The sequence below is a fragment of the Corylus avellana genome, chromosome 10, assembly GCF_965113065.1.
Source record: "Corylus avellana chromosome 10, dhCorAvel1.hap1.2, whole genome shotgun sequence".
NCBI classification, from domain to species: Eukaryota; Viridiplantae; Streptophyta; class Magnoliopsida; order Fagales; family Betulaceae; genus Corylus; species Corylus avellana.
The window spans coordinates 6,937,199-6,957,348 of NC_142499.1; the positions used below are offsets into that span (position 1 = coordinate 6,937,199).

Consider the following 20,150-nt stretch of genomic DNA (forward strand, 5'->3'; position numbering starts at 1 on the left):
GGGTGAGATACCTAGGGCTCCCCGTCATGATGGAGATGCAGAAGGTGGTGGCGGGGTGGGTGAGATACCTAGGCCTCCCCTTCATGATGGAGATGGAGAAGGTGACGGGGTGGATGAAATACCCCGTGCTGAAGGTAGTATACTTATTTCTTATTTGTTAACTTAATTGTTTTTTCAAATAATATATCATGAGAGCACTTAGCCTTCCCTTCCTGAATGACTAACAACAAATTTGATTGTTTCTTTTAGGGATGGAGGACATACCTAATGCTGCACGTGAAGATGGAGATGTACAAGGACAAGGTGGAGAAGGTGGACATTCTCAATCAAAACATTTCAAAAGCCCCCGAGTTAAAACTAAGGCTGCCCGTTCTGTTACGCCATCCAAGAAACCAAGCGGGCAACCGACCACCAGCCGAGGAGGTACATAGAAATTGAAATTGAGTTGGACTCTTATGTTGTCACAATTATTTATGGTTTTTATTAGTTGATTCTTTTGTTTTAGGTTTTTTATTTTAATTTATTTGTATATATTTTTCAGTACGTAGAAGAAGAAGAAGACGGGTTGCTCAACCGGTTTTGCAGGACGAGGAAGACAATCAGAATGTTGGTGCGGACACCGTGCCCAAAACTGGTAAAAAAAAAAGTGGACGTGGTGGTAGGCCACGGAAGAAGAAAGTGGAAGAGGATATTGATGAAGTTATCAAGGAGTTGTTGACTGACTTCGAAGCAACCGATGGCGAGGATGAGGACCTTTTCTATGATGCTGCTGAGGTCAATAAAGAGAATGATGGGACGTCCAAATGGTGGGAAAAAGTTGACATTAACATAGGTGATAAAGGAGCCGATTTTGGGGAAGAGGAATCTGATGATGAAAGTGATGGTCTTGCAAGTTTGCAAGAAAGTGATGCTGCCGAGGTTGGAAAAAAAAGGAAGCGGTATAGACAGTTCAATCTGAAACATGACTTGAAGATTCCAGTGACGTTTGAGCTTGGGGATCAATTTGCAGATTCAAGTTCCTTCAAGATGGCACTGAAGACGCATGCTGTGCAGAAAGGGTTTGATTACAACTACAAGCACAATGACACGAGTAGGGTGAGTGCAGTCTGTAAATTAGACCATTGCTCATGGAGGATTCATGCCTCTACTGATGCTACCAGGACTTCTTTTCAAATTAAGACGTACTACCCGGTTCATATTTGTGGTAATCAGTACGAAAACTCCAGATGCGATGTTGAGTATCTTGTTCGTGCTTATAAGAGGGACTTCAAGGATGACCCCACGTGGACACCATATGCATTGAAACAGAGGGTGAAGAGAGACCTTAACATCGATGTTCCTATTGACCGTTGCTATAGAGCGAAGAAGGAGGCATTGCATCAAGTTTTTGGTAGGCACTCTAAGCAATATCGCCTCACACGGAGATACGCAATGGCAATACTCAGCACGAACCCTGGTAGTAGTGCTTTTGTACACAGAGATGGAGTATTCTTTCAGCGGATGTATATTTGTCTTGATGCATGTAAGAAGGGGTTCAGACATGGTTGTCGGCCCATAATTTGTTTAGATGCTTGTCATCTAAAGGGGGAATATGGGGGGCAATTGTTGTGTGCCATAGGCAAGGATGGCAACGACGACATGTTCCCCATTGCAATTGCTGTGGCCGAGGCAGAGACAAGAGATTCATGGCAGTGGTTCATTGCCATTTTATTGGAGGACTTATGCGGGCCAGAAGGCGGACTTGGTTGGACTATAATGTCTGACAGACAGAAGGTATTTAGTGTAAAATACTATTTATGTTCTTATTGTGTTATTTTATTCCTTTTATTCCTTTATGTTGTTCCATATAATTTAACATAAATTTATGTGTGTAGGGGCTTGGAATTGCAGTTGAGGCTGTGTTGCCACATGCTGAGCATCGCTTTTGTGTTCGGCATCTACATGCGAACCTCAAAGCGAAAGGCTACACCGGGAAAGCTATGAAGGATGAGTTGTGGGGGGCTGCACGTGCAGCCAATGTTTATGCGTTTGACCATCACATGCAGAATATATTGTCAATGGATAAAGGTGCACACGATTACCTTAGTGGTGTACCGAAGGCATCATGGTCCAGACATGCTTTCAACTGCCAAACCAAAAGTGATATGTTATTAAACAACTTGGCCGAGAGCTTCAACGCGTGGATTAAGGAAGCTAGGATTAAGCCTATACTGACTATGCTTGAAGAAATTCGTCTGCAAATAATGGCACGCTTCCAGCAGAAAAGGAATGGAATCCGGTCGACGCACTACACAATATGCCCAAAGATCCAGAAAAAATTGGAGAGGTCAAAAAGTGGTGCAAGGAATTGTATTAGTCGGTGGCAGAATGAGTTGGAGTTTGAGATCGAGGACATATACGAGCCACGGCGTTTAGTCCGGTTAGATCATCGCACATGCACATGTGGACGATGGCAGGTGAGTGGGATCCCTTGCTCACATGCTTGTGCTGCAATTTACATGCATAAACAAAAACCAGAGGATTATTTGGATGATTATTACAAGATGGACAAGTATATGCAAGGATATGCAGCTCGAGTGTATGGCATGGAAGGTCCACAGACATGGCCAGCTGATGATCCATGCGATGAAATCCAGCCACCTATCATTAGAAGGGCTCCTGGTCGACCAAAGATTAGTAGGCGAAAGGCTGTGGATGAGCCAACTAACCCCTACAAGCTAACCCGTAGTGGATATATTGTTAAATGTGGAAATTGTGGGGGTTTAGGGCATAATTATAAAGGTTGTCATTTACCTTTGAACCCAGACCGGAAGAGGTGGAAACCGAAGAAATATAAGCCGAAAAAAGATGCTACTCAAGCACAGGTAAAACAAATACATTTTACAACATAAGGTTCATATTCCAAAATTTGTTAACTTAATTATTATTGTACAAGTAATATAATAATTATTGTTGGTATTTGTCTGAATGTTTGGTTAAATTATTGTAGGGATCACAAGCTCAACCCCACCCAGAAGCAGAAGCCCACGGACCATCACAGCCAAGTGTACGTACACGTAGGGCTACTCAGTCACAGGTAAAATTCAAGTTTTTTTTTTTTTTTATTAAGAAAACTCTTATTTCCCGATGATTCCATAGCTGCCCCCTAGTATCTAAAAGTTTGCTGAAATTGGTGGTGGGTACTATTCACAATTCTGGTTGAGATTATGGTATATTTCAATTAAATTAAGCTCGAATTTGGGTTAGTGTGAAGTGCATTCAATAAGCTGCTTTGAGCTGCAGCATTGTAAAGTGTATGTGGCGACCAATGGATTGTCCTAAGTCATCACCATACAAGTGTCCCACATCATTAATTCCCAATATTGTCACCAAGTTCTTCAATTCTACGGCTGTCAAAAAAATGAAAAATATATATATTACTTGTCATTCTAAAATGAGGAAAAACCAAAAGGTATAACTTAATATTGGTTTGTCCTGTTGTTGGCTTGTAACTTTTAATTTTGCTCTGCATCTCCAGCAATAATCCTTGTTATAAAAAAAAGCTAAGTTTACTATAATAGAAACTGGTTATTGAGATGTGATTTTGTCTTTGCTTATGTAATGGATGAACTCAGTATAGCTATTTAGGATAAGGTCCGATGGTGTATGCATTTTTTCAGAAAACATTGATGATACTATAATAGAAGCTAACTCTACTTATCAAAAAAATATAATCAATAAGTAATGGGAGCTAACTCTAAGCTGGAAGTTTGGGAGGGTGCTTTAAGTTTAAGGTTAAGGAGGGTGCTTTAATCTTTGATTTCTATTAGAAAATTGTCTATTTAAAGAAGTGTTTGTAGAAGTAATATAATAATTATTTGGAAATGCTTCATAATCTTTTCCTTTTTTTTAACGCATTTTTTGGATCCCAACATGAACGACAGGCAGAGGTAGAGGCCCCCGGGTCATCACAGCCAAGTGTACGTACACGTAGGGCTACTCAGTCACAGGTAAAATCCAAGTTTTTTTGTGATTAAGAAAACTCTTATTTCACGATCATTCCCCCCCCCCCCCCCCTTTTTTTTTAACGCATTTTTTGGATCCCAACATGAACGACAGGCAGAGGTAGAAGCCCCCGGGTCATCACAGCCAAGTGTACGTACACGTAGGGCTACTCAGTCACAGGTAAAATTCAAGTTTTTTTTTTTTTTTATTAAGAAAACTCTTATTTCCCGATGATTCCATAGCTGCCCCCTAGTATCTAAAAGTTTGCTGAAATTGGTGTTGTAATTTAGTAAATTAGTCTGCGGTTTTTTTTTGCACTTAAAAAACTCATATACTTGTGCTTAATTTGTAATATTCACAATGATTTCCGGTTTTTTTTTTTTTTAATTTGTCTTAATTATTATTTTTGTTAACGCATTCTTTGAATCCCAACATGAACCACAGGCGGAAGCAGCAGCGGAATCATCACATCATGGTAGTACACGTAGGGCTACACGTGTACTAAGAAGCCGAGGAAGTGGTGCCACACAATGATCACATTTATCACTTACAAGATCTCTTGATTTTGCCTTTTTCCCGTATACCTATTTCATAATCAAGTGATATGTCGGCTTTTTTTGTTTTATGTTTGTAATATAAAAAACAATTGGGGGATTCATTTTGGGACTTTATGTGCTTGTAAAATTCAATGTTGTTCATGAAGCATTAAACGTGCACTGTTGTATATTGAATTATATTTTGGAATTTCGTCATGGCAATTACCAATTCCAGATTGTATTAGTGGACGGATAAAATTAATTCTGTCTGCAAATTCTACTGTAGGGTTCAATATTTCAGACTTAAGAGCAACATACAAATAATCATAAATCGCCGCATACAAATAAAACTAATGCATGGAAATAGTTGTTCCAAAAAAGTAATCAGCCAACCTGATAATTACGTCTGGATTTTTACATAATTGTTACATAGAAGCCATAACCATATATCCACGTGGACAACATAGCTCAGTAAACAATATCCTTGACAACAACAAAATAGATAGTCTATTCCACTGATAATAATCTAATTGCCTCATTCTCATGCCTCAATGCCCCATCAACCTTAGACAAATCAACAGTACACAAATCACCAACAAAAAAACCAACAAATATGTTTGGATCTTTAGTTGTCCCCTAAGTAATGACACTTCACATTTCAGGGAATGAACTTGTTTATACAACGCAGGTAGGACCTCCCTTCCGCGAGCACAAGTTTCTTCGTCATACCATTGGAAAAAACGACATTGGCCAACTTTCTGTAATTACACAAAAAAATCTGATAATTACGAACAAGTACGAAGTAATAACTATTTGTTAAAACCAAATTATCCAAATTCAAATACCTTTTTACGGTCATACATAGCACACCCATAGAATCGCCTCCCAGGATTTTTTATAGTAGTGGATGTTATAATTGGGCTTGTAAGTCCGCACCTACACTGCACAGGTTCCTTATCCTCTTTCACCGATGATGTTATAGATGCCGACGACATTGACTGTTCATTTTACAGTAAAACCCACAATTATTAGAAGTAATCACAGTTCCCTAATGGGTTTCACTAAATAAAATTCACAAACCTTTTTCATCTTCCCATCGTAGAATTCGCTTTCATTGTATCCTATCCCGAAATCTTTCTTCCTCCTGTTCATCTTATAATATGAACCTAACAATATATAACTGACATGTGAGAGAATAATCAAGATCATAAAAGAAAAATAAAATCAAGCTTCCCAAACAATTATTCTCACTTCAATTTGTAATCTAAACAATACTGGGAAAAAAAATGTACCATAAACCCTAAACAAAAGATAATCACATTGTTTAAAATGTGATTCCCCTGCAGAAATAGTACTGCTCAATTTGTAATCTAAACAATACTAAGTTGTTAGTGTAGTAGCTGGAGATGGTATATGAGCATAGGCGGCGGCTCCCTACAAACATGCAAATATGCAGTGTAATCAAACATGCAATAAAAAGAAATTAGCCGTAACATCCAACCACGTATATAGTACTGCTCAATTGTAGAATGATGAAACTTCCCTAAAAAAATTTACGACGTCATCAAAACCCAACCAACCACAATCTATCATATCCCAACAATAATACCACTTTTTTCTCCATTGAAAAATACTTTTCTTCCAAATGTTAATACTAATATGATTAACATTTCTTCCAGTAATTGACCTTTCTTCTTATCAACTAAAAAGGTGGCAAAAATATTGGATGACCTAAAAACAAATACATGCATAGAAAAGTATGGCATGAACTATTAGGTAAAAAAAAAAAAAAACCAAAATTTCAAAAAATACTGTTCAATTGTAGCATGATGATGCTGGCGTAAACAATGCACAAAGAATTCCTATTTTCATGTCCTCGACAATCCACCATTTGAGTAGAGAAGCAAAAAAATCAAATAAATAGTTATACAGATGAAAAAATCCCCCTTGACCAACTTGCCAGTTCACACGAAAAAACAACTGTCTCATTCCAGGACCACAACCAAGGTGGACCACACCCACTGCCAATCAACAATAATATTGGCTCAAAATCGCAATATTCGACAGATGTTGGACAAACAACAGGTTGGGGATGAGGTTTCAACCAAAAGCTTCCAACACAACAAAAAAATTCAAAAAACAACTATTAAAGGCTTCCATTTCAGTCAATCAACAAAACCCACAAAGAAATTTCGGAAAATACCTTCGTCGAAACCAGATTTTTCCGATTCAAAATATTGTGATTTGACGGAAACCTAGCCTGAAAAGTGACGCCGGAATGGGTGATTTAACCGGTGGGTACTGTCGCTGGTGGCCTCTGTCGCCGGTGGTTCTGTCTTCGGTGGGTTCTGTCGCCGGCGGGGTCTGCGTCGGTGGCGTCTGCGTCGGTGGGTTGCCGCTTGAGGTGTATCGGAAGGCTTGTATTTTGACCGTATAAAACTTGAGAGTTTCAAAGAAGAAGGCCTCAATTTTAAGCCAAACTCACCGTTTTGGATGGTCCAAAACGGTGAGTTTTATATCCTACGTGTCCAATGTGAATACGTAGGATACAAAATTCTACTGAGGTGGACTTAAGTAAAACGGTGCGTTTAACTAAAATAACGGAAGTTAACAAAAATTAACGGTAGGGAGTTTTTAAGTAGTCTCGAGTGACCCAGGGATTAAATTTCCGAAAAAAAATACCCAAGGAATTTTTAAAAAAAGCGCGTTGACCTAAGGATTTTATATATGATTTCCCTTTTTATTACACTACATCATTTATCTAATTATTAACTCAGCTTTGAATTTGTGGTTTAAAATTAACATAAATTTTTTTTTTTTTTTTTTGGGTTAGAAAATTCAAGGAATTTTTCAGACCACATGTTCCAGGTGCCTGTCGAGACCGTGTTAAGTCAGCCATGAAAAATTTTAGGTGCCATAATGACTCTTATTATTATTATTATTATTATTGATTGGTTCGAAAATTCAAGATATTAAATTATTGCTGCAACTTGTGATCCCAGAAGCACATGATCCAAGAAAATAATCATCGAATTACGAACACTCTAGATCGTCTCGCTTAAAAAGGGCCTAAAATTAGGCCAGGTTTGATAAATTAAATGATATATAAAAAAAACACCCAGTCAAATGGCAGAATATTATATGAATTAAAGTTGGGTAGAATATAATATATAAATACCCACCTTGACATGGCGTGCAACAATGGGGGCATGGATTGAGAAGACACACGACATGGTCACTGCCTAGACGTATACGCTGGCCGTTTTTGAAAGAAAATAGAAAAAATTGCTAACAACATAGATAAATACGATTTTATGTTTTAAGTTTTGAAAAAAGCATTAATCACTAATTAACCTTTTTTTACGTATATTATATAATATATATTATAGTTATATAATACAAAAGTTTAAGTTAATAAAAATTACTTAATTGATATTCTATTAAATATCACGGCAAACAGCAGAACAAATATATTAGATAAAATACATTCTCAAAAGATAACTCAATCGATTGGAATTACGTTTAATAAAATAGAAATTACTAGTTCGAATTTTCCTTACTTCTCTTGTGCGGACATGTCAAGAAATTTTTTTTTATATATATAGTTGTAATTTGAATTTAAAAAAGATGCTATCAATCAAGTACATTTGAGGGCAGATTAAGTCTAATTTAGAGTAAAGCCATCTCTAGTAGAAGTGTAAAACAAATCTGCTCCACATATTAAGGGTGGGTGATAGACTGATAGGAGATGATATTGAAAAGGCAATGCTGCTGACAATTGAGAAATGTCATTACCTGCTGTCGATTGAGAAATGTGGAAAAGTCATACTAATTTCCTTGTAACTTTCGACTTCAAAAATTTTAGAGGTTAAAACCATATATATATATATAATAGTGGTTGAGGCTTGTGGTATTAGGGAGTATCACTTCATAGATCTTAAGTTTGAGACTTACTAAGTGTAAACTCTCCCTTGAGATCACATCCTCTGGTATAAAAGTCAACGATTTATCTTGATTCGTGTAAGAAAATTAAAATAAAGTTGTCACCTAAAATTTATATGACCATGAACTTTTTAATGTAATCAAGCATTTCTCTTTAGAAAAGGTAAAAAAAACATATATATATATATATACATATATATATATATATATATATATATATGAGAAAGTCTAAAGTCTAAAGTCTAAAGGGTGGAGTACTTTTTCTTCTTAATTGGGCGATGGAGTTGGACCGCTCCTCAATTACGTGAAAAGAAAACCACCAAATTTGTTGGTTTTAAAACCTGGTGCTTGGGCGCAGCAATATATACAGCCTGCAGTGGCCGCCGCCGGTGGAGAGAGAAAATTGAGAAGATAAATTAAGAAAATTAGGACAATGTCAGGATTGACCTCAATTTCCTTACAAAATATAAAATTTAAAGATTTCCATCTTTATCGTAAATGGTTTTCATAGGAGTGAGATAAATATGAAAACAAATGTATTTTTAAGGATATTGTAACTTCTAAGAGAAGTTTCAGAAAACTTTCCTTACCTTCCATTGGTTAAAAATTCTCAATTAAGGGTATCCAACGTACTTTCAATTGCTCAATGTTGTTAGGATTTTTTGTTAATTTTTTGTCAAAATGCCCAAAATACCCATATATTTTTTTTTCTTTTTATAAAAAACAAAAAAATTGCAAAAATGTTGCAAATATATATATAAAATGCCTAAATCTTTACAATTTTTTATTTTATTTTTTTACAAGAAAAAGCATGGGTATTTTAAAAATTTTGACAAGATTTAACTGAAACTTCTAACGGAATGGGGCAATTGAAATAAATTGAAAGTTCGATACCCTTATTTCAGAGTTTTTGACCTTTGAGAGCACTTTTAAAACGCGTGAAAGTTCATGAGAGTTTTGTGAAATTTTCTCTATTTTTTTTTTATAAATTAATGTTGCAATTTATAATTGGTGAATTAATTAAGCAAAAAAAATTTGATTTGTCAATTTAATTAATTAATGACGGACTTGTCAACCATTTACACGTGCATATCAATCTTCTGCTACCTTGAAAGCCATACTTCCAAGTTCCAAGCACAAGCACACCCAAGAAATTAAGGAAGGCTCCCAATATCCTCAAAATTATATGAAAAATGCTATGCCGACTCCAAAAACTTGTTTATCACAATTTATGCGGAATTAATATTATAAAGTAATAAACAATTCAATCACCCAAAATATATAAAGCAATAGAGAGGCAGACACATATATTTTGGTTACGAAGAGGAAACCTTTTAGAAACCGATCTAAAAGTAAAACCTCTCCGGGGTAGCCAAACCCAGGAAATCACTATCAAAAGATTATCCAGAGATTACAGACACTAGGAACACTTACAACCCTTTGCAAGACCTTGGCTCTGTAAGATCGACAAGCCTACAACTCGTCTCCTTGCTCACAATCTTCTTCAACGTGATTCTCCTTTACCGGACCCTTCCGATAGACTTCTCAACCGTAGATTTATCAAAGGAATAACTAAAACTCTAAGAGATTTAATTTAACGCTCACCACATATGATCTCTCTTAGTACAGCCTCCGACGAACTCTCTGGGGTGAAAAATTCGTACTTCTATCTTCTATAATGATGTATATATACCCCCGACAAAACCCTAGACTTAAACCACTTAAAATCACGTTTTTGGGCCTCAAACTTACGGGGTGTCCAGACATGTTAATGGGCTGTCCGGACACGGCTTTGCGGAGCAAAATTTGAGTTTCTGGAAATGAGGTCCGGACCCGGGAAAGGCATGTCCGGACATGGGTGAAACAGCATTCTGGAAATGCTGTCCAGTCTTGATCAGCAGCCCCGATCGATGGGCGTTTGTGGTCCGATTGAGCTGAAATTTTGCAGGGACGTTCATAACACATGAATCTACATTATGAACGGTGGAGATTGGATTCTGAGCATTCTATATCAGTGTTTGAGCTCGTAAACAGTAGCCTCTGCATTTTGGAACTGAATTAAGCCAACACAAGAACTAACAAACTCCCCCTTTGGCAATTCAGTGACAAAACCAAAATGCCGAGCCAATCCCATCATCTCCCCATATTTACTCCCCCTTTTTGTCACAGAATGACAAAAGGTCTTCATATTTCCTGAAACACTTCACAAAATATATTAAGGCATATGTGGAACAGGAATACAGAAATAAAACTCATGATCACAAAAAAATGACGTAGAATGCAAGATCATGAACACACATCACCAAAAACTCCCCCTCAACATATGACTCAATAATCAACAAGAAGCTAAAAAATGCGAAACATGTTTCTCCCCCTCAAAAGTCAAATGAACACAAATGATAACACATTAATGACTCATGTATTGCACAATGAATATCCCAAACATGCTCCAAATATGCAAAACATACATGATACTAGAAATGGCTAGAAACTCATATTGCTTAACCCAAGCCAAGAAAATGTTTCATTCAACCTATGCTTGTGTGGTGTGTGGGTAAGCCATCCAAAGAGAAAAAATTTCAATTTACAAAATGAGGAGAAAGTTTCACCACCATGAGGTTTTGACAAGTATATCAAATCAAAAGTCAAACCTTATCATACTAGGGCCTAGCCACTCTCATCCTATACAATTCTCTTTGTAAAATATTTTGCACAAGTTTGACAGAGTGAAATAAATTCCTTTTGGAATATGATCTTTTGATTTTATTTGTTTCACTATTTTGTTTATTTTTCTCTTTGAGAAAGTGTCATTAAACTTTTGGTACTTATCACAACAGAGAAAGCAGGAATTTTTAAGCCCTAGGTTTAACTCGCATATGGTCAATTTGAAAAATATGACTAGTCAAAAACCTCATATGGTTACCTAACAGACCTCACAAATAAAGTGAAACAAAACCTCAATTTAAGCTTAAATGTGCACAAAAGATAAAGCATAAGCAAAATGTACCACATAAGCTCAGGCTTTAGGTAACCACAAAAACAAGTCCATTGACACAAATTTTCATCTCATGCATATTAAGAACATTCCAAGACGTGAGGAATTACATCCATAGAACGCAACATGAGAAATTAATGGACTATCTAGGTGCATAAGACAAAAGAAAGAAAAGGAAACAATCAAAGTAACATATTTTTGCCTTTTTGAAATTTTTCACAAAAGAAATGCACACAAAAGAAAAACAAATGCAAAAAAAAGAAAAATGCAATGCAAAACAAAACAACATGCTTGAATTGAGATTACAACAGGCAAGACATGAATGTCCTTTAGCATTAAACTTTCATCACATCTTATAGGTCCCACTACAAAATAATGATTTGGTTTAATAACTACTTCTAGGTCTTCACAAGACATTACACATTCCTGAACATTTGATTAGCAAGTAGACAAAAATCTTGGTGGTCCGCACACAACATCTCATCTATAAGCTTTTCAAAGATCATGATATATGAATTTCTTGAAAAATCCTTTATGAATATGCCTCAAAACATGAATCTCAAAACAATCATGTATATACTCTTCATACAGAAAGTGTAACAACAAAAACAATGCAGTGCATAAACAATAAAGCAAAAACAAAAAAAATGCAAAGCAAAGAAAAATAACACGCTCTAGGATATTCAAAAATAAACAAAACAATCAATCCTAGGCATGTTATTGACTCACCTAACTTTAGGTGAGATCACTACCACTCCCCCTCAATGGGTGAATGGTATAATCCTTCCTAACCCAAACCTTCTTCAATAAAGGTGTAGAGACATGAATATTTTCAAACTTGTCTACTCTAGACACACCTCCCATCATCATTACCAAACCCTCATAATCTTTCCTAGAAACAGAATTTTTATTTTTATGCACATGAGGTTTCAATTTAAAACAGTTGGGTTGAATGTGACCAACTTTTCCACAATGATGACAAGTAGGGATAAACCTTTTAGGAGGTAGATTCCTAGGAGGATGGACGACTCTATAGTTGGGGTAAGATACATAAGGTTCAATATGAATTTTCTTAACTTTCTTACCTTGTGAGGTCGAGGCAGCTGCTGTTCTTCTTTTAACCACAGAGTCTTCTACTTTTTCTGATTTAACAAATATTATCTCGGAAGTATAATCATTGTTAGAAGACAAAGCAACATGACAATCAAAACTTAACTCAGATTTATCACAATCAGAATTCTGAGTATGTAACATATTCTCAAGGGAATTGCTAGAGAATTTTTCCAATTGAGTTTCTGACTCTTTTAATTTATTCTCTAACAAATCAACTTTAGAACCTAAAACAAAATTTTCAGATTTTAAAGAATCAATTAAAGCATGTGATTCAGACAATTTAGTAACAATAGATTCATTCACATGTTTAAGATCTTGAAACTCCCCCAAACAATTTGTGTATTGATGTCTCAAAAGAGTGAATTTTTCCAACAAATTGTTGAAGGAGTTTATAAGATCATATTCCCCTTGAGAAGTATTCATAGCAAACAGGAGTCAACAGATCTCACTCAAGAATTTAATCCAAACAGAGTGAACCCGCTCTGATACCAATTGAAAAATGCTATGCCGACTCCAAAAACTTGTTTATCACAATTTATGCGGAATTAATATTATAAAGTAATAAACAATTCAATCACCCAAAATATATAAAGCAATAGAGAGGCAGACACAGATATTTTGGTTACGAAGAGGAAACCTTTTAGAAACCGATCTAAAAGTAAAACCTCTCCGGGGCAGCCAAACCCAGGAAATCACTATCAAAAGATTATCCAGAGATTACAGACACTAGGAACACTTACAACCCTTTGCAAGACCTTGGCTCTGTAAGATCGACAAGCCTACAACTCGTCTCCTTGCTCACAATCTTCTTCAACGTGATTCTCTTTTACCGGACCCTTCTGATAGACTTCTCAACCGTAGATTTATCAAAGGAATAACTAAAACTCTAAGAGATTTAATTTAACGCTCACCACATATGATCTCTCTTAGTACAGCCTCCGACGAACTCTTTGGGGTGAAAAATTCGTACTTCTATCTTCTATAATGATGTATATATACCCCCGACAAAACTCTAGACTTAAACCACTTAAAATCACGTTTTTGGGCCTCAAACTTACGGGGTGTCCGGACATGTTAATGGGCTGTCCGGACACGGCTTTGCGGAGCAAAATTTGAGTTTCTGGAAATGAGGTCCGGACCCGGGGAAGGCATGTCCGGACATGGGTGAAACAGCATTCTGGAAATGCTGTCTAGTCTTGATCAGCAGCCCCGATCGATGGGTGTTTGTGGTCCGATTGAGCTGAAATTTTGCAGGGACGTTCATAACACATGAATCTACATTATGAACGGTGGAGATTGGATTCTGAGTATTCTATATCAGTGTTTGAGCTCGTAAACAGTAGCCTCTGCATTTTGGAACTGAATTAAGCCAACACAAGAACTAACATTATAGAACGAATTAATACTTGGATATGCTTGACCTAATTAAGTGTCATGTCCAACATTATTGAAGCATATATGTTTTTGCCCATGATATTTCATGGTTTCAAACAATTTGTACTACAAGAACCAAGCCCTAGAATTAATGAAAACGCCCTAGCAAAAGATTAATTCGAAGCGATTAATGAAAAATATATAACACAACTTAATTGTAATTTGAAATGATCTTATATATTCCACCAATGTTTTGTGGAACTAAATCAATTATATATGTACACAGAGAAAGGATCCTAATTAAAAAGGGAAATTAATTCTCTCCCAGTCTCTCTCTCAAGATGGATAAGAAGAGAGCAAGTTTTTTGGTATACATGAAGAACTCCTCCATGCCCTAGCGTGCAGCTTAAGTATCTCTCTAGCTTTTTCTTTAGCCTTGTTCTCACAGTCCATTTGAAGCATCACACATAGCTTTGCCACCACACCCAACTGCAACATTTCTTGAATAACCGCTGGAGTTGCCGAGAACTTCGAAACCAACAGGAGAATTCTCACCGCCTTGTCGGTCGCCACCTGCGAAACCCTCATAATTTTCTTCGACACGATGGCGAGCCCCGCAGCGTGCTCCAAGAGCTCCGCCCGCCCCTCGGCACATCCACAGAGAATGTCTACCGCCATCAACATCATCTCGCAAGCCCTTCGCTCGGAAGAATCAAGAAGAAGTCCTATCAAAACAGAAACTGCGCCTCCATTGACGGCTTTGATTCTGTTTCTCCCCCACGGAGAAAGCTGGATTAGTAGTTTCAATGCGGCGCTTGAGGCCTGCTGGGAGATCTGATCATGCAAAACCTGCACTATTTCGACGAAGAATTCGGTTTCCAACCTGATCATCTGCATCGGATCAGCAACTGCCATCATGGATTTCAACAACAAAATCGAATAAGCACGAGACTCGTAGCTGCCACGTTGCATGACTCGTAGCAATGATTTGATAAATTCGCCATTTTTCCCGATGAGATTCTTCAGAGCGGCTTCTGAAAGCTGGAGACTGTAGAGGATGCTTAAGGCGTCGGCGCTTGAAGCTTCTTCTACTGTTGTTGAGCTCACAATGGAAGCTAAGAACTCAACGGCTCCCGCAGCTTCCATGCAACGTTTGTTGGCGGCGCTCTCCGAAGCGATAGAGCGGAGTTTTTGCAAACACTTGGTATTCAAGTGTGGGGATTTAGCGTCGTTGAGGAGCTTGGCAATCTGGGTTTTGCTGATCGGAGGCTTTGGGGTCGGAATCCTTTCGACGCCATGTGAAGCGTTCATGGTGCACCACGACTGGATCAATCGCCTGAGAGTGTGGTTTGGCGTGAGATCACAGTCGGCGGGAAGTGCTTGTTTTGTAACCGGACAGGTGTTGTTCTTCCCCGAAAACAACCACTTTTCGATGCTTTCGCGGTCGTAGGTTATTCCGGTGGAGACTGTGACGGGGTCTTTCATGAGCTCCAGAGAAATGGGGCAGAGAAAGAAGGGAGGAACGTCGATCTCGTCCATTGATTTTCAGATATGAGATAAAAAGTTTGAAGGTGTTAGAGAGGCGCTAGCTGTGTGAATTGGTTTGAAGATGTTGGGAGAGGAGATCGGGGGGGGGGGGGGGGGTTTTATATACGCGTTGAGGAGTGAGGTTTACAAAATGAGAAAGTCAAAACACGGACAAAATGAGAGCGTTGAGAGATAGAGAGAGAGAGAGAGATGACTTTTCCAAGCTATTAAGAGTCGGTCATCAATGGCTGGTTAATTGACTGTGCATTATCCGGTGCCACGCCCTTTGACTTTCTCTCTCTTCTTTCTCTCTCTACAAGTCTATATGTTTAATTTCTTTTTTTTTTTTTTTAATTTTTTTTGAAGCTCGTGCTTTTTAGAAGCGTCCACTTGCCGGCAAAAGCTAGTGGGAGGGGTAGGAATTGTCAATTTTGTTTATTTAGAAAACGATGTCACTCCATGGTTCTACTTGGCCAACGAACCTTTTTCAAATGGGGAAATTGAGTTGCATAAATTGAATTTGTCCGCATGATTTAATATATAATTAGGGTAAGTAAGGGCCAAATGATTCAACGTTTGCCTTTGTCAACCCAACCCCCATTGCAACTTGTAACGGCCGTACGAAGCATTCCATAGATTTTGGGACTTTAATTAATAATATGACGATTTTATCAATTTTAATTTTGTAAAACCTTATCTATATATCTAGAAACCATGTACGAAAATCACTATTAATTCAACTTCACTTTATCATAAACACTTTCGGCCTGCACAAGGAAAGATAAATTTTCCTAGAAAAGAAGAGAAAAGAGATCGAATTAATAAAAGAAAAGCAGCTAGACATGCTTTAGTTGGAATCTTAAACAATGCCATATCCCCTTTTTCTTTTTTATAAGTCTCATTACTTTTCTTAAGACCTTTTATACTCTTTTAATTAATTAATTTATTTATTTTTTTGACAAATTTACTATAAAAAGTTTTATTTATTTAATCATTTAGGCGACCGGAGCTAGAGGGAAGAAGTTGAAGGAAATTAATATATAGGATTAATAGTCGGTTTTATTCTCAGTATCAGAGAAATTTGAGAATTTGTTTCTTTCACCAATATTTTATTAATTTCCAGAATTACGTCGGCGCCAATCAATCTTTTTTTTTTTTTTAATAAAAATTAAGAATAAAATAAAGAGATTCAAATACTTTGTCAACGTGTCATCTAATTAACATAAACAATCAGATAACTAACTAACAAGTAATCTTGTCATGATCTACATCTTCACATGAAAATATATATATATTATAAAAGTGATTTTTGCATGCATATATCTGCGGGTAATTTATATTAAAGTACTGCATTGTATTCATTAATTTTTTTTTTTTTTTTTTTCTCACCAAGAAATAATAATATATATATATATATATATATATCTTAATTTTGTTAACAGGACTAGATCTTGAGTGATCTCATACAATCTAGCATGAAATGTCATGAACTTATCTAATAAATTGGCATCATTTACAAAGATATATAATTCAGCAAGTAGTCAATTATTATTTTTTCAGACTCAATTCATGAACGTACGTTATTGAACTGGTTCAACATTTTCATCTTGCTCGTAAATAAACTAACGCAACAAATATGTTACTCTCATCACCCAATTTTACAACCATCTAACTCTTTAATTTCTTAGTTTACATCTCAATTTCCTACCAAATCCCTCGTATGATAAAAAGGATAACAAAAAACCAAGTATGTGTTGTAAGATGTTCTCTAATATTTAAAATGGTGCCCCTATGCAGCTATGCCACATGTGATTTAGTATGATTTAATTAAGAGGAATGTTATTTTGCATTCTTCTAACGTACTTTGCTGACGTGACATGCTCAATTCATCATCATATTAATCTTAATTAAAAAAAAAAAAAAAAAAAAAATCAAAGGTGGATTGAATATGTCATGTAAGCTAAGTATGATAGCAGAATGCAAAAAAAAAAAAAAAAAAGGCCATTTCCCTTCAAAGGTGTTTTGTATTTAATTCTAATAAGAACACTATTAATAGAATTCTAATTGAAATTAAGTTCTATACCTTGATGGGAGGAATAATAAAAGTAAAATTTTGATTGAGAGTCTCTGATCAAACTTATAAATAAAAAGTTTGTGTATTATAGGCAACAATTAAGATATACTAGAAGAATCATCTCTAAAAAATTAAAATTTTAGTTATGAAAGTTTCTACTTCAAACCAAGAGCAAGAATGAACAAATTCAAGGGGAAGGGCATAGAATTGTTTTTGAGAAATACTGCACACACTTATTTTCATATTTTTGGACGTGTTAATAAAAATTACCATTAGATCAACACTTCAATAACAATCAAATTAAAATTTAATAATAATTTTCAATTACACATCAAAAAGTGTACATTTGAGAGTGTATACAGAAGCATTTATCACGTTCTTTACTGTTTTAAATTATTTTACACGTGTTTATGAAAAACTTTTGATTTGAGTTGACAGAACAGGGAATTTCTACTTGTTTGTATCCAAGATAAATAATAAATAATAAAATAAAACTTAAAAAGTAGTTAACAGCACTCATGAAGAACAATAATTAGTTGCGTTGAAAATTCTAGCTCTCACACAAAGAGATTAGAACAACAATGAAAAACGTGCTCCAAGAAGAATTGGAAACCCATCCAATGTATATTTTATTGAATCTGAAAAACAATCAAGAAGAAAGAAGAAAATAGCTAAAGCAATTTCTAAAATGATTAATTTAAAAAAAGAAGATGTTGAAGCCCCTATAAGATAAGACGAAAGAGCATGGTGTCATGACTTATCTCATAAAATTGGCGTTGTCGGCCATGAAATCAAGTCTTCTCACGTGGCAAAAAAAACCCAAATAGTCCCAGTCAGACAGTAAGAATAGTACTGGCAAGTGCCATCCAATTACATAATTCCACATGGCAAAATGTCAAAGCCGCCATCGCCAGCCAGCACCTCTAAGAAAGGCTGACCTGTCCTTATCTTCAACTTCCACCCTGCAGGCTTCCACAAGCCATTCGTTATCATCAAGAAGCCGTGTGAGAGCAGCGTAGCCGTAGATCGCTCTGGTCATCCGCCTAGGCCTGGCCGTAGATTGCTCCGTACCCATGGTTTTTTCCTTTCTTTTCTTTTCTTTGGTAGTTGGATGTTTTATTTCTACTTCTGTATTTTTTTTTTTTTTTTTTTAATGTCTTACGTGCAATAGGTTAAGCAACGGTCTGTTTTAGTTTAAACAACGGTTAAGATTGAATCTCTAAAAAGCTTCTTTTTTTTTTTTTTTTTTTTTTTTTTTATTTTCTCTCTTTTATTAAAAGTTTTTAAAAGTAAGTGAACTTTAAAATTTAATTTTAACCGTTGCTTAAACTACAGCATATATACTGTTAAGCCGAATCCGAAGTCAACCGCCAAGCAGACCATCACGTCTCACCCGTTGTATTAATTCAAGAAATTTACTTATTTATTTTCACATTTATAATATATTACTAACCTCCTAAATTACCACCATTTTACACCTTTTTAAAAAGTGACATCCGAAGGCCTAAAACTAATCACTTTTATTTACCGTATCAAATTAGTTACTTTTGTATTCGTTTTTTTCAAAGTAGTCGGTTTCAGGTCTTAGGTTACTTTTCACTGTTTGAAGGCATAAATAAAAATATAGAGGTTGTTAGGGGGTTTTTGTTGAGAAATAGGGCATGGACCTTGACCAAGCTCTGTGCATTAAAGAGGCCAAGACGACCTTTACTATTCAATGTAATCAACAATCACCACCGACAACGTGCATGTTAAAACTTGGTATCTGTAATTTTTAGTCAAACTCATATTTTTCTTTGTGAAATGCATGTGAAGCATAGGACAGATCGAGAGCTATGAAGAATGAAAGTGCAATGGATGACTGCCCATATTACGTGAAACATGTTATACATTGAATCTGTTATATTTAATTATTTTGTAATCCATGATGAAAGCAAGCTGGATTAATTAGGTCTAATGAGAATAATTTATTTTATAATTTAAATTAGATTTTACATATTTAATATTGTATATATTACCACATAATTTAAAATTTTAAATGCAATAAATTTTTATGATCACTATTTCACTTGAAACCAAAACTCCTACTCCAGAAAAGAGAAGGCATTTGAATATAAAGGTTATAAATTATCAACAAAATAAAACAATCATACGTTATAAGTTTTTGTGCTGATATGACTTGCATGCCATGATGCAATTGGTCAAAAGAATTAAATAAAAAAATTATAAAGAAAACAAAAAGAAAGGAGAATAGGGAAAGATGAATAAAACTTTGTTCTCTTTCTGTTTTCGGTGATAGACAACTGCTTTGTCTTTACAAGCTTTATATATATATATATATGCAATTTTAAAGTGCTTAATTAATTCTCTTATAACAGTTGAGTCTTCCTTTCTTGGTACATAGTTGGTATGGTTGGGATCGGACAGTTATAGTTCCAAAATCATCTTTGACACGTGGTATTAATTGGGAAAGCATTACTATTAAGTGCTTAATTAATTCTCTTATAACAGTTGAGTCTTCCTTTCTTGGTACATAGTTGGTATGGTTGGGATCGGACAGTTATAGTTCCAAAATCATCTTTGACACGTGGTATTAATTGGGAAA

At 35.9% G+C, this 20,150-nt stretch overlaps 2 protein-coding genes across 2 annotated transcripts; one reads left to right on the plus strand and one right to left on the minus strand.

The window, feature by feature from the left end:
- The first annotated feature begins 1,440 nt into the window (after positions 1 to 1,440).
- Positions 1,441 to 3,523, plus strand: LOC132169346 (uncharacterized). The gene is made up of 4 exons (XM_088511341.1): positions 1,441 to 1,773; positions 1,875 to 2,864; positions 2,990 to 3,046; positions 3,518 to 3,523. Exons 1-4 carry the CDS (start codon positions 1,501 to 1,503, stop codon positions 3,521 to 3,523), a joined length of 1,326 nt encoding a protein of 441 aa, XP_088367467.1. The 5' UTR covers positions 1,441 to 1,500.
- Positions 3,524 to 14,247: 10,724 nt separating this feature from the next.
- LOC132161893 (E3 ubiquitin-protein ligase PUB23) lies at positions 14,248 to 15,534 on the minus strand. The gene has a single exon (XM_059572111.2). It carries the CDS (start codon positions 15,481 to 15,483, stop codon positions 14,281 to 14,283), a length of 1,203 nt encoding a protein of 400 aa, XP_059428094.1. The 5' UTR covers positions 15,484 to 15,534; the 3' UTR covers positions 14,248 to 14,280.
- Between the last annotated feature and the right edge of the window lie 4,616 nt (positions 15,535 to 20,150).

Coding starts and splice junctions, on each gene's coding strand:
- LOC132169346 (XM_088511341.1), top strand. CDS start 1,501: ATGTATATTTGTCTTGATGCATGTAAGAAGGGGTTCAGACATGGTTGT. Junction 1,774..1,874: donor TAATGTCTGACAGACAGAAG/GTATTTAGTGTA, acceptor TTATGTGTGTAG/GGGCTTGGAATTGCAGTTGA. Junction 2,865..2,989: donor AAGATGCTACTCAAGCACAG/GTAAAACAAATA, acceptor AAATTATTGTAG/GGATCACAAGCTCAACCCCA.
- LOC132161893 (XM_059572111.2), bottom strand. CDS start 15,483: ATGGACGAGATCGACGTTCCTCCCTTCTTTCTCTGCCCCATTTCTCTG.